The sequence below is a fragment of the Leucopleurus acutus genome (assembly GCF_964270905.1).
Source record: "Leucopleurus acutus genome assembly, chromosome: 12".
In the NCBI taxonomy this organism is placed as follows: domain Eukaryota; kingdom Metazoa; phylum Chordata; class Mammalia; order Artiodactyla; family Delphinidae; genus Leucopleurus; species Leucopleurus acutus.
The window spans coordinates 79831092-79855593 of NC_139154.1; the positions used below are offsets into that span (position 1 = coordinate 79831092).

The 24502-nt window shown below is 34.5% G+C and overlaps 1 protein-coding gene across 4 annotated transcripts in view; it reads right to left on the reverse strand.

The window, feature by feature from the left end:
• Positions 1-24502, reverse strand: part of USP34 (ubiquitin specific peptidase 34) — a 232132-nt gene that overhangs the window by 91591 nt on the left and 116039 nt on the right. For all 4 annotated transcript variants that reach the window (XM_082851536.1, XM_082851535.1, XM_082851537.1 and 1 more), the window contains 9 exons: positions 23797-23886; positions 21000-21095; positions 15092-15174; positions 12344-12498; positions 11102-11215; positions 9291-9390; positions 8997-9156; positions 6029-6155; positions 5787-5934 (listed from right to left, as the gene is read on the reverse strand). In XM_082851536.1, the coding sequence (XP_082707662.1) occupies positions 5787-5934; positions 6029-6155; positions 8997-9156; positions 9291-9390; positions 11102-11215; positions 12344-12498; positions 15092-15174; positions 21000-21095; positions 23797-23886 (1073 nt within the window). The remainder of the gene's footprint in view (positions 1-5786; positions 5935-6028; positions 6156-8996; positions 9157-9290; positions 9391-11101; positions 11216-12343; positions 12499-15091; positions 15175-20999; positions 21096-23796; positions 23887-24502) is intronic.

The window sequence follows — 24502 nt, forward strand, 5'->3', positions numbered from 1 at the left end:
GAGATGCTAGGTATAATCACTTATTCAAGTGTTCATTTACATATCTCAAAAATGTTTTATTCTCATATATTCCACAAACACGTCACACTAAGAGTACCCTAACTAGGGACTTCCCTGGTGGTCCAGTGGTTAGGTTCCACCACTTTCACTGCCACTGCCCTGGGTTCAATCCCTGGTCAGGAACTAAGATCCCACAAGCCACGTGCAGCAAAACAAACAAACAAGTATCTTATGTTTTTTAAATTGCTATAAAACACTTGATTTCTTTAGTTTCCTATTCATCATTATATTACCCTCAAATTATCACTGAGTTCCCTCTTCTGATAGTAATGTTTTATCCAAATCATTTAAAATTAGTGCTTAAGAAAAACATGGGCTACTATATGAACAGAAACTCTATTAAACTTTTAATACTTTGGTAGATTTTTATTAATAAAATTTATTTTCTATGTTACTGAGATAATCTAATAAATCTATGACTGTTCATCTTTTTACAATAGTGAGATAAAACATCCTTAGTAGTGATGTATTGCTAAGATAATATGGAGTTGATTTGCTTCCCAGTTTGTTAGAGACCCTAAGCATGCACGACTTTGTTACAAAATAGAACTAAGATGGCTAGCAGTTTATCTAGGATTTTGGACTCTATTTGATATGTGAATTAGGCCTACATGTTGTGTACATAACATATCAACTTTCAATTATAACGGCTGAATTGGTTTTTACAGTTAACTGAGCAGCTTTCTATGTTCTACTACTTTTGAGGATCTTTTTTAACTTAAGAATTGCTTATTCCTTAACGGTTCTCGAAAAAGTTGCTATCTTTAAAAAATTTAGTATCTTTTTTTTAAAAATTAATTTATTTTTTGGCTGCGTTGGATCTTCGCTGCTGTGTGCAGGCTTTCTCTAGTTGTGGTGGGAAGGGGCTATTCTTTGTTGCGGTGCATGGGCTTCTCACTGCAGTGGCTTCTCTTGCTGCGGAGCATGGGCTCTAGGGTGCACGGCCTTCAGTAGCTGTGGCACATGGGCTCAGTAGTTGTGGCTCCTGGGTTCAACAGAGCAGGCTCAGTAGTTGTGGCACACAGGCTTAGTATCCGCGGCATGTGGGATCTTCCCAGACCAGGGCTCGAACCCGTGTCCCCTGCACTGGCAGGCAGATTCTTAACCACTGCGCCACCAAGGAAGTCCCCCAAAATTTAATATATTAATGCAATGAATGTTTCAAAACAAGAAAAGGAAAAAGAAATCTTAGAAATTCTTAGGTTATGATGATATATTAAACAACACATATCTAATTTTTATCCTCTGAAGCTGCAATAAAGTAAATTTTAAAAATTTTACAAACATCTGACAGGGAAAAAAAGAGAACAGATAATAGCAAACAAGTTTGCAAGCTGGAAATCAAATGCACTTACAGTTACCATCAAGACCTCAAAAAGGTAAATCCTAAACCAGACACAAATTTATAATCCATAATCTGACTTATACTGATTTGGCACAGGAACAAGATCAACACCTGACAAAGGAGGGAAAGAGAAGAGGGATCGAAGCGGTAGAAAGACAAGGAAAAGAAAAAGAGAGAAGAAGAAAAAAAGAAAAGGAATAAAGGAAAAGAACAGCACCTCAGTGATCTATGAGGCACTAACAAACAGACTAAGATACATTTAATTAGAAGCCCAGAAATTATGGTGAAGGGTAAGGAAAAAGAAAAAAAATTTGAAAAAATATATAATTGCTAACCTTTTTCGAATTTGATAAATGTTATAAATACACAACAGACCCAAGAAGCTGAACTAAACCCAAGCTGCATAACACAAAAACACAACAAGGCACATTAATAATCAAACTGCTGAAAATCAATGTTAAAGAAAAATCTTTAAAACGAAGCACAGTTAAAAAGACACATTGTATACAAAGGATGAAAGATAAGAAAAACCACAGACTTTTGGTCAGAAACTTTGCAAGCCAAATGATAATGGGAAATTTTTTTATAAAGTCCTGAAAGAAAAAAATTTCTTTACCTAGAATTCTAAATCCAGTGAAAATTTCTTTCAAAATTGAAGGCAAAACAAACTTTTTATTCAAACAAAAAAAGCTTGAGAAAATTCATCACCAGATCTGCAACATAAACATTTTTAAGGGAAATTCATTAGAAAGAGGAAGAAAAAAGAAAGCAAATGGAAAATTTTCAATCTATACGTAGGAATAAAGAATGCCAGAGTGGTAAATATAAGGTTAAAGACGAGATGAGATTAACAGAAAATAATGAGGTAATTAGCTAAACATTCTAATTGAAATGCAGGCACCATCAGTCTGGATTTTTAAAGATTCAACAATTAAGGAAAGAAAAAACCCCAATATTCTCAAAAAGATATCTCAACTAAGATAATAGGAGTACTCTGAGGACACAAAACAGATGTCTGATATTAAAAGCATGACAGCAAAAATGAAAAACTCAAAAGAATTGTAAAATAAAGTTGAGAACATCTCTCAGGAAGTTAACACTCAAAGAAATGAACCATAGGAAAGAAAAGATAAGTAAATTAGGAATAGTCCAAGAGATGAAACACGTAGATAAAGAATTTAGAGATAAATGATAAAACAGAACACAGGAAGACTAATTCAAGAAAATTTCCCCGAACTTAAAGATACAACTTGCCAAACTAAAATGGACCTCTAAATATTAAAGTACCCATTACAATTGTTGAAAACAGATCCATACTCAGGCCTAGTATTGTAAAATTTCAGAATATTAGGAACAAGAAGATTCATTAAGCTCTAGAAGAGGAAAAAAACATTGGATGTGTAAAAAAGTATCAGAATGGCTTCATAATTCTAAACAGCAATAACAGAACCACAAAACACAATGTAGTAATATCTCTAAAATTCTGAAACAAAATTGTTTCCAATCTAGAATTCTATACCCAGCCAAATCACCACTTAAAGTATGAGAAATGTATTTTTGATCATTCAAAGAATCACAGACTTTACCCCATATCATCATTCTCTCAAGAAGGTACTGGACAATTGCATTGTATTCCAGCCAAATAAAAAAGTGAACCAATAAAGAAGGTATGGAATACTGGAAAGAGAACAGTCAACATAGGAGAGAGACAAAAAGAATTATGAGGATGATAAAGGAGATCCAACTGCTATGCATCAGATGTGAAGGATAGAGAACAGGATCAGTGTAACTAGAAAAATGTATTACTGAGGGCCACACGACCAAAATCTCTGCTGCCTTCATAATATCTTCTCTATCTAAGGAAAGAATGGCAAGTGAACCTGGTCCAGATTCTTATCTGAACCCAGACTGTCTTTACCAGTCATGTTCACTACCAGAATATGACAGTGAAATTTCTACTCTCACCTTCAAGTCCTACTGCTTAAATCAGCAGAAGACATTCATATTACCTCACAGAAGAAATTCTATTTTGATCTATTCCTAAGAGCTAAAGTAAGTCATGAAGAGATTAGAAAAAGAAGAGACTCTGTGACTGTATTTCTGTTGGTATTTCAGCATCTTGTCAACATTACAGCACTAAAATATGTCTTCACTGTGCCAAGACCTAAACTTGAGAATTTTCTCACTGATAACCTCAGATGAGGCTTTACACAAATCTTTAGAGAGGGTGAAAGTACATCCTCTTTAGCTTGTGTTCTTCTGCGACCTAACAAGGCCATACTCTCTTTTCCTTAATCCATCAAGTTTGTGCACACTTATCTGTTTCACAGAACTAAATACATTGTTTAGGAATATATACACTGGAGGTAAAACTATAAAGAACACCAAAAAAAGAGTAACAAATCAAGATAGTGTTAAGGGGAAGTGGAAAGGATGATATCAGGGAGGGACACACAACTAGCTTCTAATAATGTTCTACTCCTTAATCTGGGTGGTAGGTACATTGGTGGTTTTCATTTTATTATTACTCATTTCATATTCTCTTTATGTACAATATATTTCAATGTTAACAAAAACATACTTTTTGATCTCAAAATTCCATACCTAGGTATTTAGCCAACATGCATTAGATAATGTATGTATTAAGGATACTATCTATAATACTATAATATCAAAAGAAAGGAAACAAATGTCCATTAATAGAGAACAGGTAAAATAAATCATGGTACCCACCATATTACAGACAATGCAGATCTTAAAAAGAATGTGGTAACTTTCTATATGTACTAATATGGAATGTCCTCTAAGATAATATTAAGCACAACAAACAAGGGGTCAAGAGTATAAATGGAATGCTACCATTTGTGTTTTAAGTATATAGCTGACCCCTGAACAACAACAGTCTGAACTGCACAGACCCATTTATAAGCAGATTTTTTCAGTAGTAAATACTACAGTACTACATGATTCTCAGTTGGCTGAGTCTACAGATGCACAACTATGGATATGAAAGAACTACGGGTATGAAGGGCCAACTACAAGTTATACATGAACTTCTGACTGTGTGGAGGGTTGGTGTCCCTAACCCCCACATTATTCAAGAGTCAACTGTATATATACAAATATTCTTACATTATAATCTTATTATCTCTTGAAAAATACCTAAGAACATTTGCCTCAGGAAAGGGAAATGGGAGATTCAGAGATAGGGGTAGGAAGGAGACTTCTCAACCTCTATTCCTCTAACCAAGAATACTTATTAGGGCTTCCCTGGTGGCGCAGTGCTTGAGAGTCCGCCTGCTAATGCAGGGGACACGGGTTCGTGCCCTGGTCTGGGAAGATCCCACATGTCGTGGAGCAACTAAGCCTGTGCGCCACAACTACTGAGCCTGCGCTCTAGAGCCCGCGAGCCACAACTACTGAAGCCTGCACACCTAGAGCCCGTGCTCTGCAACAAGAGAAGCCACTACAATGAGAAGCCCGCGCCCCACAACGAAGAGAAGCTCCCGCTTGCCACAACTAGAGAAAAGCCCGAGCACAGCAGTGAAAACCCAACATAGCCAAAAATAAATAAATAAATTAATTAATTAATTAAAAGGACCTGATATACTTTAGAAGACACATACATATACTTTCATCTTAAGCATGGTGTAGTAATATTGTTGCCTCCTTACTAAAAGATGTCAAAGAATTATCACTCTGCACACAAGCAGGTTAAAAGTCCTAAAAAGAAGCTTTTAAAACTTTAAGACTTTTTTCCCTATATATATAGTTAGCCTGTTACAATGTCAGACCTTTAAACTGTAATCAACAGCTTTCTTGGTTGTTCCTCTGTTTAGCTCCTATTTTATGTGCTATGGAAAGACACTAAAGATGCACCAGTGGTTTAACAGTAAGGGAAGAATCAAATATACCTATCAGGCCCACATGAAAAATTTCTTAATATGATACTTTTTTGGAGGTAAGGGGAGATGCATAGATGGAACTTAATGATGTATTGCTTTCATATGCTTCAAAACAACAACAAAATATATCAAAATAGAAAAAAAAATTTATTGGGTAAAATTGGGTACTAGGTAGTGTATGGACACTTAAACTTATTAGTTCTCACACTGCTTATCAAATAACCTCCAAAGTAGAATTTTTTTGAGAAAAATGAGGACAAGTGTTTGCAAATAACATCTTAAAAAAAAAAAAAAACTTAACTCCTGTCTAAGAATCAATGGCACCATACCAAGGGTAGGGGAGGGCATGGCGGGGGTGGGGGGAAGGGGTGCGGGGAGAGTCATGAATATGCTTGGTAGTCTTCAAAGAAGTAAAGGTGTGAAGTCGATATATAATAGAACCTAGAAAATATGAAAATTTGAACTGATGGACTTACCAGGAAATTCTCCCTTTCGGCTGCTTTGACCAAACTCCTGAAGCTGAGCTTGTTGATTTATTTGTTCTTTCTGTAAATTTTCATACCAATGAGTTACTTCAGCCCTAAGATCTGCTACCTGGTCACTAGGATACATTTCAATAGTCATCTGAAATATGAGATGCAACCAATTTAAAAATACAAAAAGAACATATATTTGAACTGGGAAATGTTATCAATTTCGAAACTAACTATGTAACTACCTTGTCAGGGAGTCCAGCTGGCTGGCATACAACCCTTAGCGGCAGGGACTGTTTGTCACTCAGTGCTTTCAAATGACTACTAATACCCGTGCCTTCAATTTGCCACTGTCTGAGATGATATGCAAACCTAAAACACACAAAAACCACACATAGGAAGGATATCATTATAAACCATTTTAATGTTACAGAAGTTTTTACTATTTTACAAAATGAAAGCACCCACAAAAGGGTCCAGTACGTCCCAATTTACTCTACAACATTAAGTTTAAGTTTGGATTCATCATATTGAATCAAAGTTAAATGTGTAAATATAGCTAAGAGCTCCTTAAAAATTAGTTTCTAAGAAAAATTACTGGGAAAAAAAAAAGACCCATTAGGAACACTTTTTTTTTTAAAGGAGGGTGGGGGGACGCAGGGGAGTAGCAGAGGCAGGAGGAATTTAAAGAAACAAACTAATCCGGTAAGTAAATGGCAAGCTGTCGTTCCTATTTTCAAAAGAGGAAAAAAGGTATTAAGAAATATTTTTCAAAGACAGAACTGTATTGTAGTAAATATATGTTAACCAGCCTAAAAACTGAGAGCCGATTCCATGACTGCTAAAACCACAAAATGAGTTATAAAAGATTAATATTTCAAAGGAAACAGGCATCTAGCATGACACTCACTAAATATTAATTTTCTAACTTATTTTCAGTTGTTGAAGACAGGATCCAGGGTACCTGAATTTAGTTAAGAAAAAATTATCAATGTCTAAAACTAATCAGCAATTCTAGAATAGAAGGAAGGCAAGTAAGGGAATAAATGTACTTGATTTCCTAGAAGTGATCCAATGTCCAGCTTCTATGAGCAAAACAGTAATCTTTTTGGGCCTGATAACTTCTTGTTATCAGGGGTCTATCTGGTGCAATGCAGGATGTTTGGCAGTGTCCTCTACCTACTATATGCCAACAGCACCGCCTTCTCCCTTAAGCTGTGATAATCAAAAATGTCTTTAGGCATTATCTAATGTACCCTGGGAAACAAAATCGCTTCTGGCAAAATCGCTTCTGGTTGAGACCACTGTTTAAGACTATAACCTTAACTCTTTTTAAAAAGAATACCCCTTTTTTTTTCTTTTAAAGAATACTCTTTTAAAAAGACATTTTTATTTACTCTTTTAATATAAGGAATACATAAACACAACAATTACTTTATATTTTCATTTTATAAATGTTAGGCAATTTCAAATTAGGAGTAGCAACCCCTTTAAAAAGACATTTTTTATTTACTTTTTTAATATAAGGAATACATAAACACAATAATTACTTTATATTTTCATTTTATAAATGTTAAGGCAATTTTAAATTAGGAGTAGCACTAAGCACATTAAGCACCTGAACTGTACAATGATACTACACAAAGATTTGCATGAAAATTCCTAGATAATTTTTAAAACTAGCTCTTAGCTTTTGAATATTCAATTCTGTTTCCTAGTTTCTTTACTTGCCATCCACAAAATAGTATTTATATAAATTATTTAACACCAACATTAACTTTTAGAGTAAAACATAAACAAATACAAAGACTTCTATCAAGGATACTATAATCAATTTTTTTGAGTTAGAAAAAAGTTTGTACATCTGAGAAGGAATTTTTGAACTGAAATTCATTAAACTTATAAAACGCACCATTGAATCTTAGGAAACAATTTGTTTTTAAAGACTTTTAAAATAAGCGCTTATTTTAAAACCATTGGTAACACCGTATGAGGACTAGGGGCTTGAATCAAAAGGACCTTTTTCGTTTGTTTGTAGGCCCTGCAGCACAGAGAAAATTTTAGAAGAATACCTATCGTATCATTACGAGTAAATATCTCTGATAGGAAAAGATAGAGACTTTGATTTTCTTTAGTATTATCTTAGTGTAATATCTGAATTTTATGAGTATGTATTAATTTTTTATTAATTTGAATAAAACATCACATTTGCTTTTTTATTTTTAGTTTTTAAAGTGGTCAAAATTATGAGGCAGTGTGAAGTTTCTGTGCAAAAAACTCTAGCGTTCCCTTACACATTCTTTAAAAACACAAGGAATTAAGTAGAATTTCCACAAATTATAATCATAATCAAAATAAAGAATTTTGTGATACCTAAATGTTTTAAAGCATGGAGCCATGTTATTTATAAGGAATGTGTAGAAAATCTTTATTCAGTATTCCCTGATATTTTAAACAAAAGGTCAATATTTACAAATTGTATAAGCTTTTCATTATCAAACTGATCTCTGAAGTTGAAAGAAGTTATTAATCTTAACAATTTTTTTCAACCGTTCTTTGAACTTTTACATTTACTCATGATTTTTAACAAACAGAATTTCTTAATTAAAACTATCTACTCACCTTTCAATTCAGTCGATATATTCATAAATGTTAATTTGCTTTATTTCTGTATTACACAGGGTATGTCTAAATTAATTATACAGATATTCATTAACACAGAATTTTTTGATCATGTTTCCATGGTAAATGGAAATTCAAAATTAAAATACTGTCTCCTAGTCCAGGAAGAAAAAAAAACAGCAAATGAAACAAATGACTCAACTTGATTCAACTATGAGAGATTATTTGATGTTCTTGGTGAGGGTTTTAGTGAAACTTTTTTTGGTAGTGGTGTTCTGCCATTTCAATCATAGTAATACTTTCTCAGAGATGGAATTCTGTCTAGAGATTCTTATTCATGCATATCTTCTCAGTCTTATGATTTTTAAAGCTCTGCAGTATTTACCAGGAACCTATATTGCCTATTCCACAGCAAAATGGTACATATCATGAATAAAAATTACTTCCATTACTAACCCTTCACTTCTGGTAAGTTATGCTTTCTACCTGCCCCCAAGAAAACCTTTAGTTTAATTTTAAGAATATTTTGGACATATCAGCATAAAAAAAAAGCCTAAAATTCATTCTAATAATGTGGTATTAAAAAATTACCTTCTCCTAAATGCTTCCAGATGTGTCTTCAGCATAAGGAGTCCTCTTTCTATAATAGTGAGACTTGAGTGTGATTCCTGTTCAAGACTGCTAGAAGCTATCATAAGACTCTCCATACACTTACTAATAAATTCTTGCTCCTTCTCCAAACCCGTTTTACCTGAAAATCAGATGTTTAGATATGTATATCAATCCTATATTCTTGTTTAGCTATATTAAAGAAAACAAGTTATAGCTAAACAAAAAATACTTGCATAAAAAATTACCTATCAGACAATATTTCAAATCACTCACCATTAATATAATAGGAGTTAATATACTGGATAGCTGCTCGACTGACATCCCCAGACTGTGCTCTTAAAGCAATGCCCCAAAATTGGTCCATACCACAAAGCTAAGAAAGAAAAATATGACATCTATAAATGTTATTATTGGTCAAACAATGTAAATTATTAGAAGAGCAGTTACAAATTTAAAAGGCATTCAATATCAAAGAGTTTTAATATCCTATAAAATATTTAAAAATAACTTAGTGTTATTAACTAATATTTAATAATAATGATAAAAGTCTTGGAAATCTCTTCAGTCACTGAAACATACCTGTACTTGCAAAAATACTTAGTTATAAATCATCTAACTATGTATGTGTATAATGTTTAACTCAAAAGTTGTGACTACATAGTGGGAAAAACTCAAGTCCTCAAAACATGCTACAAAGTAAAAACAACACATAATTATTAGCATCACATGTTAACGCTTTCATCCAACTTATTCTGAAAAAGTCATTGCTTTCAGGTGTTCACAGAAAATTAAAAAGATTTGCTAACCGAAGGTGACATTTAAATTTATGACATTAACCATGAGATGAAAAAAAGTTTTCACTGAAAATTACAGAAAAAGTGGAGAGTGAAAGTTCTCAAAAGTTGAACAGGGTGAAGAAAGATAACCTGATAGGGGACAGAACACCTTTAGTGTTCATATCATCTACTTAAAAAGCAGTATTATCTCAAAATTAGAGTATGACTAATTAGGTAAATCAGATCTTTCTGGTTATCTGAAATAACCAAATTGAAACTTATCATAGTGCTATCAAAGTAAGAGTTAGGACCAAAAAATTAAAAACAAAAACAAACAGAACACTATTCAAACCAGGAAAGAAGGTAGGAAGATACTATGAAAGCATTCTAAATACAATTAAAATTATTTTTTACCACATAGATTAACATCAGTTTTCTATTATAAACAACTCAACCTCTAAAGAAAATTAATGAAAAATGTTAGCATATACTGCATAAATCAAAGCTATCATTAATAAACAAATGTCCAATAAGGAAGACTTTCAAATAACAATCTGTGTTAGGTGAGTTTAGGAATAATGCATTCAACAAAATCTTGCAGCCACCCAACTAGGCAAATGGAACTCAGAAAGAGATAAGACTAGCAATTTGTGACAGTCTTCAGTTAATGAATCGATCATCATGCCTCATGGTCAGAAATGATTTAGGTGGACTCCATTCCAGAACAGAAGTTACCCATAGGAACTCTGGAGTTGCCCAAGAGCAACGAAAAGCCTGGCCACAACAAATGGCATGAAAAACAGATTTTAGACAAATCAACCTTTCTTCTTTACTAATCAAGGAATGTATAATAAGTCATGTTAATTGAGTTATAGTTAACATATAATATTACATTAGTTTCACGTGTACAGCACAGTGATTCAATATTTTTATACATTATTAAATGATCACTGCAATAAGATCAATTACCATCCAGCACCATACAAAGTTGTTATAGTATTATTGATTATATTCCCTGTGTGTACATTACATCTTCGTGACTTACTTATTTCATAGCTTGAAGTTTGTATCCCAAGTTTTCATTATGTACAACTGAGGTTATCTTTAGTAATGCAAAATTATCAACTTTGCTTTATAAAACTTTTTAAAACCAAAAGATAAAACTTTTTAAAACCTTAGAATAAAAGTCTGCATAGTTAGTAAATTCAGTGCTTGGTAGACTATATAATTCAATAATCTAATTTGAGGAACAACAACAACAACAATTCTACAACCTGACCTAATAAAATGACAAACCTAAATCCATACCTCAGAGTTTGAACCACCATCATAGGCACTGGTAGCCAATCGAGCCAAGTTACAGAGATGCTGAAACAGGTTTAAGCCAGTCATGCTAATTGTTTCAGGTTTTAGCTGGGGCATCTTAAAAAAAAAAATTTTTAAGGGTTTAGTATGATAATTAAGTTAGCAGATTTCATTTTACTGGATTTAACATAACAGATTTAAATTAATAAACCTAGTTTTACTAAAAAAAATTGCAGAAAAAAATGTATCAACTGAGATTTTTAGTGACAATTTAGAAATAGATAATAATTTAATGAAAATTTTATTCATGACATAAGTGAAACCTGATACGTGTTTCAATTTTTGAGATGTACATCGACCCGAACCAAAGGAATTTTTTAAATTTTATTATTTATTGTATACCTACACTACACAAATTTATAATATGTATAGCCACATGTACAGTTTGTATATAAGTTAGAGCTTGAAATTAAGATAACTGAAGGTCTATTTGTAGCTTTGTCTTGGATCTATTAAGTGATTTAGTTCACATTACCAAAACTCATTCATATGTACTCAATTCTGTCACAGAGACTTCCCAGAGAGCCTTTATAATCTCAAATATTAGCATAGGAATAATAAAGTCTATTGCTTTATCATAAATGTTTTAAAATTCAAATGGAAAATTATCACCTGAACCAACTGTGGCACCTGATAAATAAAAACAAAAATTGGATAGAGGAGTATCTTTAGTACCATGACAGCACTTTCTAAAAACGGCCTTCCCAGAAATCTACAAATCTGAACACTGGCTTATATCTGTGGGAAGACTGGCTAAAACCATACCATTTAGGGAAAGACTTGCAGAATACGGCTCTCACACTAGTGGGGTGGGCACCACCCCTGAAAAATTGAACTACAATGTTACTCATGATTTTTTAAAATACACACCAAAAGCCCCCACATTTCTTATTAGTGTTTACCAAGAGTTACTCTAATTACTGTCAGTTTAAGTACTTTAGCTAAGGAACATAACATTTTTGTAAACATAAACTAAGTATTCATTTAGATATAAACACTGTAGAGGACAAAATTAAAGCAAAATCTAAGTGGCAAAAATTATATAAGGACTGCTGAAAAGCAGTATATTTGACTAGTTTTTTTAAAAGTATTTCAAACAGGAAAAAATGAACATTACAGTTTACATTTCAAGAAAGAAAAAGGAAATATAGAAAAACAATACAAACAGTCAAGAAATAAAATTACCTTCTCCAGGAAAAGATGTTTGTAGGTTTCCATTCCCATAGCATGTTGATCTTTACTTCGAACTTGATTTAAAAACCAATGGAGTGCATCATCATAACACTCAGAATCTTCTACTAAACAATGCCATAAAATATCAACTTGCTCCAAACTTAACCCTAGATAAAAATTACAAATTTTAAATCCTGGTACATACAACATTTTCATCCTAATTAAATATTCTAGAAGCACCAATATATATAGAAATATAAAGGAGATATTTCATATCATTCTATAAAATTTCATAAGAGATTTCATATAATTTATGCTTTCAAATGTAGTTAAATATACTCCATATATAAATCATCTAAAAAAACATGAATTATGTAAGTATCCTAGAAGAGTCATTTGTTCTGGAAATCATTTTCCCTAAAATATGAACATATCATTGTATTACAGCAAACATGATTAAAGGGAATTCCCAAAGTCCAGTTAGTTCTAAGGTTTAAGGGTTAAGAATAGAGTGGATACCATGTCATGTTCAAAGCTCATTCTATGCACATAGGAGATAAACAATAAATGCCAATAAGCATTATTTTTGAAAACTATGAAAAAAGGGATCCTTATGATTAATAAAACAAAAGGGAACTGACGGCCTAAAACAGAACAGCAACACATCAGGGGATACAATTGGCTGAGAAGCCAATGTAATGAGACAAAATCTGTATACTACTTTGACCCAAGTATTAGATAATTCCAGAGTGTGGCAGAAGGAATCAGAAGAACTATTAAGAATCAAAGAGAAGGCATTAGGGCAATCACAAGTCTGAATATGGATAAGTGAGACAATCCAAAAGGGTAGAATAAAAGTGTAATGGGATTTCTAAAGTATATCATAAGGGATTCTAGAGCCTAGGCTTATTCCCCAGAATCAGAAGGCATCTGAAAAGATGACAGAATTGTAAGAACCACCATCCCCTAAAAAAAGTAGATGAGATTCAGAATATGAAAAGCACCTCAGAAAGTATTCCATAAGATGTTATGGAAAAACCTGAACAGAACGTTTGGGCCAACCCAATATTTACCTAGTAGCAATATCAGTCTAAAGAGTTTAATCAGAAAAATGTATCCAATCAGTTTCTCACAAAAACAGTTAATGTATGGAATACTTGTTCTAAGAATTTGTGCCCCTGGGAGCCAACATAAAAAAACCAGAAATAACCTTTAGTGTATATTATAACTTAAACACATTAATTAAGAAGAGAGATAAGTGAAGATAGGTAAAAACAGGTAAGAATCTTAAAAAAAAGCATCCAGGTTAATTATAGTAAACAAAACCAAAGTGTATTCATAAATGGCTAAATCACCAATTCACAATCTTAATAGGCAATGTATAAGCTGCCGTTACTCTTTTAAGTTTTTAAAGGAATACAGTTATTGGTATATTAAAAACCTGTATTAACTTATCAAATATAACTTTGGAGTAACCATATTATACCTGAAAGGAACTGTGCCAGTTAGATAAGTACAATTATGATGCGGGATAAGTGAAGTTTTCAGTATGATTCTATATGTACAGTAGCTATTGAAAGCCCATACATACTGTGTATGAATACATACTGTGTTCACTGGAATGGGAGCAGCAAAATAAATAATTCATTATTCAAATACTGAAAAGAGTGATTAACATTTTCCAATAAAAATCTATACTCAACAAAGATGAAACTTAATGGTCATGTGAAATTATTTATGCTGACAATATTTGTTTTGGCTTGACTTCTCATGTATAAGATTTTTAAAAATATTTTATATTATTTGTTTCTTGTATATTATGAGTCATAATGGGTGTAATAAATGACCTAGTAATATGAAACAGAAGTTTCCTATCAAAAACAGGTGTCTTCATTTTGATATCTATTGGTATCACAATGTTAGTGACATTACAAACAGCTTGACTTAAAGAAGAAATTACAGACAAACAATAAAATAAATGCATGGCATATCTCAAGCATATATGGACTTAAGAGTCATGAAGACATCTCTCAGGCTAGCAAAACGCTCATCAGTTTGATTATATTAACCACAGCTAAAGAAAGAATGCCCTTCTAACAAATGAGGTTTGTTGACAGGGACACACAGTAAAAGAAGTGTGTGGAGCGTGAAAGAAAACACAGTCTAGCAAGAGGAAAGGAGCTCTGGCCAAAAGAAATCAAGCTTCCTCCTTTCTTGTGAGAATATCTAGCATGTGGATTTGGAAATGGTCCACACTCTGAATATACCAGACCAATGTCCCTGGTTTTTTTTTTTTTTTTAATAAGATTAACTGTTAATGAAATTGAGTTTGAGATTCATCTAAATAAAACTAGGGTGTCTAAGTCTCTATCACCTATGAAGCCAACCAATTTTGGATAAGATCAGCCCTGATAATAATATGCAGACAGTGGCTGTTTCCAACCGGAGTAAAAATAAAAGGAATATTCTATAACCAAAGGTAATAAAAAATACAGTCACTCTAACATGATACGTTCTCCTATCCCAAATATTTTGTTCCTGAAATGAGTCATTTATTCATTAAGAAACTGGCACTTTCAGAGCCTGAAACAAGAATGTGTCAGTGGCGAGTTCTCATTGCCATACATACTGAGAGGACATTCAGTACTGAGAATAATGTGATCACCACAGAAATCTAAAGGCATGAGTACATTTAACTGGACTATTTCATGAGCCAAGGAAGATCTAAAAACTGACTAAAATACTGATTTAAAAACTTACTGAAATGATCAGGTGATCCCAGAGTTGAAAACACGCAAGTTAAGAACTGAAGCCGCACCTGAACTTCAGCACTATGGCTGTACCTGTATTTAAAAAGTCATTAAAATAATTAACTGAGAGATCCTATTTCTTAATTATTTTTAAAGATTTAACGGTCCTAATCTTAAATTATACAAAATAAGTAAAATTCCATTTAATAACATTCATAATTATTAAATATTTTAATTATATCTTTGGTTATACACACAAAAAATGGCCACAAAGCCAAATGTTACATGTGAGATTTATGTTATTTAATATTATAAAAATCTGCAAATTATTAGAACACATACTTTCAAATTAGATAAGTAGATAAGAACTCAACAGTGGAACAAAAGAAATGTCATTTTAAAATTATGCAATATGGGGCTTCCCTGGTGGCGCAGTGGTTAAGAATCCGCCTGCCAACGCAGAGGACACAGGTTCAATCCCTGGTCCGGGAAGATCCCACATGCCGTGGGGCAACTAAGCCCATGCACCACAACTACTGAGCCTGCGCTTTAGAGCCCGCAAGCCACAACTACTGAAGCCCTTGGGCTTAGAGCCTGGGCTCTGCAACAAGAGAAGCCACCGCAATTAGAAGCCTGCGCACCGCAACGAAGACCCAACACAGCCAAAAAGAAATAAAATAAATAAATAAATTTAAAATTATGCAATATGTACATAAATTAGAATAGCTAATAAAAAACATTTCTATCTAGAAATTGCATGTTTCATTATCATTGTCCCTCCAGGGATAATACTATATTCCTTTAACAAGAAATGTTAATAAAATATCATTTCCATAAGTCTAATTCATAAAACAGTGGATACAAAATGAGCATTTCTGAATGTTATTTCAAATCGAAGTAATTGTAATTCATGTGTACAAAATTCAATGGATAATTTAAGAGTTGCTCTGAAAGCTTGTTAAGTAGGTGATTTCACATGGTTCTCTGGGAATTCAGTTTATAGGAACAGCATTTTAAGAAGCAAGTGTTGGTCTGTGGTGGAAGAAGGGTAGGAGATGGGTCTAAAGAGGTAAGCAGGGGCCAAATCACAGCCAGCATGAATGTCAGAGGAGTTTGATACTGTTCTGGGAACATAAGGAAGTCACTGAAGGGTGTTGGGGAAAAAAAGGTAGTAATGATCAGGTTTGCATTTTAGGATTCCTTTAGCAACTCCATGAACTGCATATTGAACTGTGACTGTGGTATCACAATATTCTAGTTCCCACAAGCACCTGAGTACCCAATCAATGAGACTAAATCAATCATGAGTTCTTATCTCTATGTTACAAATCAAAAGGCTGGCTGTGGAGGAACTGCCCAAATTACCTTGCCAACAAAAGGCAGCAGCCAGTCTGGGCCATGATCTATATCTCAACTTGCAGAGAGTCATAGAGCCTCTTAAATCAATTTCTTAACATCTTTAAGTTAAGTGTAAAATTCTAAAAGCTTCCTAAAGTTAGCTGGTTTCAAAAATTACACTAGATTCGTCATTGAAGTTTTAAGTTAAGGCTTCCTAAAGGTTGAGTTTGCTGGATATATCTTTGCTTCTCTTTACTGTCTCATGTTAACGTTGGAAAAGATGAACTTTTGCTTCGTCACTGTTGCAGTGCCCTTCATGAAGATGAAAGTACTTACGGCAAGGTGGCTGGGAACTGGGGGTGAGGGGTGGGAGGTGGAACTCACAAACTAGAACACTATTCAGATAAAATTCAAGGCCTGCTCTTAATAGTTTTCATCTTTTTACTAAAAGGACAGAGATTTTTGTAGCAGAGACCTTGGAGTACAGGTTCAAACATGAGATCTATCATATATCATATGCCCTGAGTATCGGGAACGTTGGTCACAGACATAAAAGGGGAATGATGTCTTCTTGTCCTTTACAAAGTGCCTTTATTTCCTGAATACTTCCTTCCCCTATACTTGCATCTCAGAGTAAGGGACCTATAACCCTAGAAGGCATGGATCCAGTCCCTTTGTCCTCCCTTCTTCGGCTTCCACAGTAGTACCATTGGCTGCAAACTTCAAAGGACTCCGCCTGCTCTGTCAGGATCCCATTGGTTGCTGAAATCACCAACCAGGAAATTTCTTGGGATGCAAATCAAAAGTGTTATCAATACTAATAAACTCTCATGGGCTTGTCCATGGCTCCTGACATTACAGAAAATATAGGACAAAAATAATCTCCCCACGGGCATGAAACTTTAGTGACAAACCGACACCTTAAAAAAAATCTTTCACTTGATAGTCTCAATGTTAACACAGAATTTTCTCTAGCGGCAACTGGATTAAGAAATATGTAACACGTCCATTTATGAAATGAAATGTTATCTTTAATGCCACAAGAATCTTTTTGTCCTACGTGAAAATCTTAGAACTTGCCTACTATTATAATCGCCACGGAACGAATGCAAAGTAATGTGCCACAAACTCATGAAATCAGTATGCTTTAACAAAGAGCAGCAAATGTACAACTCTCTTTTTAGCCTGAAGAATCAAGGGAATTATAACAAAATAGTCTGGACAGCTCTCTGTTCTAAGATTTTATTCTCCTAAAATATCAGGAAACAAGGCAGACTGGAGGACTGGAAAGATACTCTGGTGTACCCTAGAAAAGTATAAAACTCATCTCCAAAGAGCACCACATTTTTTCCACCACAGAAACAATGCTTCTTTAAATTAAAAAAAAAGAAGGAATGCTTCTGTGAGGCTCTGCCTGTCTGCCTTCACTAACAAAGTGAGCAACTTCCCTGTTGTCGATGCTGTCAACAACCAAGTCTCAGATCTGTGTACATTTTTTGGCACTGAATGTTGGACTTTCTCTTTTTGAGCATGACTCATCTATGTCTTCCATGCTCCTCTCCTAAGTTCCCATCCCTGCTCTTCAAGCCCACAGGCTGTGACTCTGGTGGGAGCTTTTTTGCAACTTAAGTGTTTATTTCTCTGTTGACATGTAAAATGAATTCTGCCTCCTAATAATGCTGGTCAGTGTGGTTTTATTCCTGTTCCTTGTTGATCTTACGGTTTTTATAGAGAATGTATGGAGATACAGAATCAGAAGGCTTTAATCCTCATCACTGCTTGAAGAAGAATAATTAAAGAAGAGACTCTGAAGAACACTTAGAATTTTAAAAGGATTTAAAAAGAATGCATCTTGTATAGAGGTAACTTTGTAAGCCAAGCTGTGGAACAGAGTAAATTTAAGGAAACATATCAGAAATAATTTGACAGGCGTGAAGAATAGAATGTCTAAAAAAATCACTGAACAATAAAACAGGAAAAGTTGTTGAGTTTAGATTTTTGAGAGCCCAGAATACTAGACTGAATAAAGTAGAATTTATTTTTTATGCAGTAGACAATCTAAATGGGGGTAGGAGGCAAGTTTCTTGTTTATTTTATACCATAGTTTGTTTTAGCCAAGTAACTACAATTTATACATAACCTACTATGTGCCAGATACAGCTTACTAAATTATTGTGTTTAATTCTTAAAAAAAACTCATGAGGGGGGCTTCCCTGGTGGCTCAGTGGTTAAGAATCCACCTGCCAATGCAGGGGACACGGGTTCGAGCCCTGGTCTGGGAAGATCCCACATGCCCCGGAGCAACTAAGCCCGTGCGCCACAACTACTGAGCCTGCACTCTGGAGCCCATGAGCCACAACTACTGAGCCCACGTGCCAAAACTAATGAAGCCCATGCACCTAGAGCCCGTCCTCCGCAACAAGAGAAGCCACCGCAATGAGAAGCCTGCACACCGCAAGGAAGAGTAGCCCCCATTCACTGCAACTAGAGAAAGCCTGCGCACAACAACGAAGACCCAACGCAGCCAAAAATAAATTAATTAATTAATTAAAAAAATAAAAACAGGAAAAAACTCATGAGGTAAATAATGGGGATTTATTAGAGTGGTAAGTAACTGAAATAAGGTCAAAACAATAGATTCATAACCTAAATGCAGGTCTGTATGATTCTCAAGCCCATGTGCTTTCTACCAATATCATTAATGCCTTCCTCATTTAATAAGGATAAGGAATTAACAAGCATGGGGGAGGCTGAGGGAAGAAAACTGATCCAAATGTTGGTTAAAGAACTGGAACAGTGTTTGTGGGAATGTCAACTTGTGAAAAAAAAACATGGGATATATTTTAGCCTTAAGATAACTAGAGATTAATGACAGTATAATGTGGCACTCAAGAATATGAATTACAGAAAACAGACTGCTTGACTATTAATAAAATGAGTGTTTATAAAATGAATTATAGAAATTCTAGCTCCACTACTTATAAAATCTATAAATTTATAAAAATTTATAACTGTGACCTTGGGCAAATTATTTACTACCTCATAGCTTATACATTCTCATTTTTAAAATGAGAATTCCTACTTCAAATAAGTTGTGTATCTTGAAGTTAATAATACTTAAAAGGTATCTGGCACATAGTAAGCATCAACAAATACTGGCTATTTTTATCACCACTAACATCATTATTCATGTTTGGAAATAAAAGTATATGAAAAGAGCCCCAAGTCTCTAAGTTTTAGGTGACTAGGAGGAGGGTGGTACACTGAAGGGTAGAGTAATCTGGAGAAAGAACTGATTTGTCGGGGGAAAATATGATTTCATTTTTGGAGGTGAATAAGTATGCTTTAAAGGCCTATGGCTTTTTTTTTTTTTTTTGCGGGACGCAGGCCTCTCACTGCTATGGCCTCTCCCGTTGTGGAGCCCAGGCTCCGGACGCGCAGGCTCAACGGCCATGGCTCACGGGCCCAGCCGCTCCGCGGCATGTGGGATCCTCCAGGACCGGGGCACGAACCCGTGTCCCCTGCATCGGCAGGCGGACTCTCAACCACTGCGCCACCAGGGAAGCCCAAAGGCCTATGGCTTTTCTGAACACTTCTACAATCTGATCAATTCTGATCTACATGAAAGTTTTCTATGCGGATATTTTCTCAATAAATACTGTGCCTACTTCTCTTATTTACTGACATGCTGATACTGACACTTAGCTGGTTTCCTAGACTTGACCATTAGTTTCCACCAACTGACTTACAAACAAAAACTTTCTGAATTCTCCAAGCTTCCTTCTAGGCAGGCATCTCCCTATAAGAAGCTTTAAACACAGCTATACCACTAACACCCCAACTTCTACCAATTCTTATCCAAACTCACTTCAATATATCCAGATATTTTAATGATGAAATATTAACCAGCTATAACATCACAATTCTTAACGTTTTCACACGTCCTAAACTTTCTAATACTAGTATTCAATTATAATAATAAAAGAAAATGTTTTAAATTAACTCTATGATAAATATACTTGTTCAGAAGTAAATATTTATATAAGTTTTAGAATCAATGCCCTAATACATTAATACAAGGATACTGGTGATTTCTGAAAAAAACATTTACTTTTGATTCCTGAAAACACTGACTTATGAACAGAACTCAACAGTGAAGATTAATCAACCCCCAAAGTTATATAACCTACATTTTCCTAAGGTTAAGAATTATAAAAATAACCTTATAGAATTCAACTTAAAAAAGAAACTTTCGGGCTTCCCTGGTAGCACAGTGGTTGAGAGTCCGCCTGACGATGCAGGGGACACGGGTTCTTGCCCCGGTCTGGGAAGATCCCACATGCCACAGAGCGGCTGGGCCCGTGAGCCATGGCTGCTAAGCCTGCACGTCCGGAGCCCCGCGTACCACAAGAAAAAAACAAAAAAGAAACTTTCTCTTAAAAATTTCATAACTAAAATGTTCATTACATTTATTTATTATATGAAAGAAAAGGAGTAGGAGTAGGAATACTGGAAAATTACCTTTCACAGGAAGGACAATCAACACTTACATGTAACTTACGTAGTTAAGGTATACTTACAGTGCATGTTTTTGTCTTCCTTCTCTTACAGCTTGAATATAGTATACCAAATTATCAAAGAAAAGCTTCATCATGTTCAGTTCTTTTTCTGCCCACCTGGACCAATTGAAAGAAGAAATAGTTTTAGAGGCACAGGGTAAGAGAATAAATCTATTCTAGAACAGGAAAAAAACTTCTATGTAAAACATTTTCAAAAGAAAAATCTATCAATTATCAAAAACTTACAAGTTCTGTTTACATTTGAATTGTGAAAAGATATAAAGCAGTGCACCTTAATTTTTATGAAGTTAAAGCACCACCGTGTTTTTGTTTTTGTTTTTTTTGCGGTAGGCGGGCCTCTCACTGTTGCGGCCTCTCCCGTTGCGGAGCACAGGCTCCGGACGCGCAGGCTCAGCGGCCATGGCTTACGGGCCTAGCCGCTCCGCAGCATGTGGGATCTTCCAGGACCGGGGCAAGAACCCGTGTCCCCTGCATCGGCAGGCGGACTCTCAACCACTGCGCCACCAGGGAAGCCCACCACTGTGTTTTAATCTCAAAATACTCAATCTCTGTGAAGGGGATAAAATGTCTGGCAGAATGCTAATTATAAATGACTAATATGAGTTAATATTAAAAAACAGTACAATACAGTCCATGTTAAGGATGGACTGTGTACCTTGGTCATTATTTAGCACAGTGCGTGGCATACAGAACACATATAATATAAACTAAATGAACCAATCAGTTTGTTTTTTTCTACTGTCAATAACTGCTTATTTTTTAAAATAACTTATTTTAATCAAATAAATATTCACATATTAAAGTAAACTAGAAACAATAGAAGAAAAAAGAAATAGTGATAAATACAATTAGAGATAGCAGGGTCCATAACTAACATAATCTATCTCACACAATAATTATTAGCAATATAACTACTAACATGTAGAAGTACTGAAATTCCAAAACTTCAAATATAATTTACATCATGTTTTTGCTATAGCCTTCTTTTCCAAATAAGTTACTCTTGCATTGCCAATCACTCGCCAGTCTGTTTGCTGGTTACCTGAAGATTTACTAGGATGATCAGAGATAATTTCCAATTTTAAAATATGGGCCGTAAGAGTTTAAGAGACAGTATGTACCAAATGCTGAGTGTTACTGCACATAATGGGTTCACACCAAGTGGAAGTTTTTGTTGTTATTGATGCCAACTAATCATAAGAGCTCAGTTCTTTTAAGTGATCTACTTGATAAGATTTAGGATACCAGTCTCATGTTGGCATTAACTGAGCTTATTTATATTTAACTTAAGGACCAAGCTAAAAGGGTTTCAACTCAATATACTTAAGTTCAGGTATACTTGATAAGTAACTGAATATTCGCAGCTTTGCACTTCTATAAGAATGTTATCTTTTGTTACTCCTTAATTCAAACCTCCTCACATGACTATAATACCAACTTGCCCAGGTAAGCTACAAGTGAATCACTTTAATACTTCTGAATTTTGTAATTCAGCCATTTAAAAACCATGGGAAGAGAGTCAATGAAATAAAACTCATGGTACTCTTGTACTTAAAGGATGCTAAATGCTTTCCTCTACTCCTCTGTTTAGTATCTCAAAGAACTTCCTTGCACTCACAAATAGAATTGTCACTAGGGTCACCCTGAAATAGTAACCAAAGAAAGAGACTTTCTAAGATGATTCTTAAAAAACAGTAATAGGGCTTCCCTGGTGGCGCAGTGGTTGAGAGTCCACCTGCCGATGCAGGGGACACGGGTTCGTGCCCAGGTCTGGGAAGATCCCACATGCCGCGGAGCGGCTAGGCCCATGAGCCATGGCCGCTGTGCCTGCACGTCCGGAGCCTGTGCTCCGCAACGGGAGAGGCCGCGACAGTGAGAGGCCCGCGTACCGCAAAAACAACAACAACAAAAAAAAAATTTAAAAAACAGTAATAGAGGTTCAGGTTAAACAGAGCCCCTATTAAAAGAAAGAAAACCAGCAAGGGCTATAACTCAGAAGAACTAACTTCATCTTATTCAGAACTATAGTACAGACTTCTAAGAATTTTAAAAATCATATTCAGTTTGAAAGCAAGTATTCCTACTAACTAATCTTAGATTTGAGGAGGAATTAGATAAAACTCCATCCTACTTGACCTCACAAATAAATCCGTCAACAGGTCTAATTTTTCCTAAAATTTAAAGTCTCTGAAATCTCTCCAAAAAGTCTATTTTGAATAAAGCAAATAATACATTCTTAGAGGTTAATGAAGTGCGTATGATAGCCAACTTTCTCTAGAATATTCTTAAACATTAGATCAATATCACATCAAAGTACTATCCTTGAAAGAATTCTTTAACATTAATCATAAGTTCTCTATATATGTAAAGGAGTAATAGGGTGGTGTCAAAATTATCCCTAAGGTTATGTAATGTCTAGAACCAACTCCTAGTAATGGGAAAAATTAAAGGCACCTTAGAGTGTTTAATGTGTGGATCTTCTTCAGGAGTCCTTTGCCATGGTCAGATACACTAAAAATCTTTATCTTAAAATTAATGCATTATTTGCTACAATATTTTTCTCAAACTACAATGAGTACAAAGGTCAGACTTCCTGGTGACAGAGATATACATAATCTCCATGGGGCTAAGTGGCAGAGACAGCACTCAGAAATCTAAGCAAACATTTGAATTACACAAAATTCAAATTTTCCTGGTGCAGAATAAAAGCTAGTAAGTTACTCAAAACCTTGTTTGATAATTATGACTGGGAAAAAAATCTTTAAAATGAATACTTCTGTTTCTTTTATTTACTTACATTGTAATCCAATGTGTATCATAACTGCTCCCAAACTGCTGAAAAGTACCAAACAGTTTTGGAAGAAGACGAAGTGAAATTACTACTGATCTGAAACAGCAAAAACAGGTATTTATAGAATAAAATAATTTTAAATAGTATCAACAATTCTAGATCTTAACAGAAATTCAGCTATTTAAAATCTTAAATGCAAAAAGAGTTAATGAACTTCACATACATTTCTATGCAAACACAAAATTTTTTCCTTAAGTATCAACTTATTATACACTGGGGCAAGAAATCCAAGTTTTAAAAAACCAATCCAAGACTTTTAAAGTAAAATACACCATATAAATATCTGAGTATAAAAGCAAGTGAAGGGCATTTAAATATAAATTTTTTTAATGACAGTATTCTTTAACAAGTCATAGGTGCTTCTGAGGATTTAATCACGGAAAACAGGAAGCAGCAGCTTGGGTAAATTATCTAGAGCAGGGCTTCTCAAAGTTTAGTGTGCACTTGATCCAGCTGGGGGGATTTTTTTAAAATGCAAATTCTGATTCAGTAGGTCTGGGGTAGGTTCAGGATTGCATTTCTAACAAGCTCACAAGTGATACTCAACTGCTGGTTTGTGGACTACAAACAATAAATGTAGAGAACATTTTTCAAACTATATAAATTATCACTTTCTCCCTAATTCTCACTTAATATCATCTCCATCTAAATT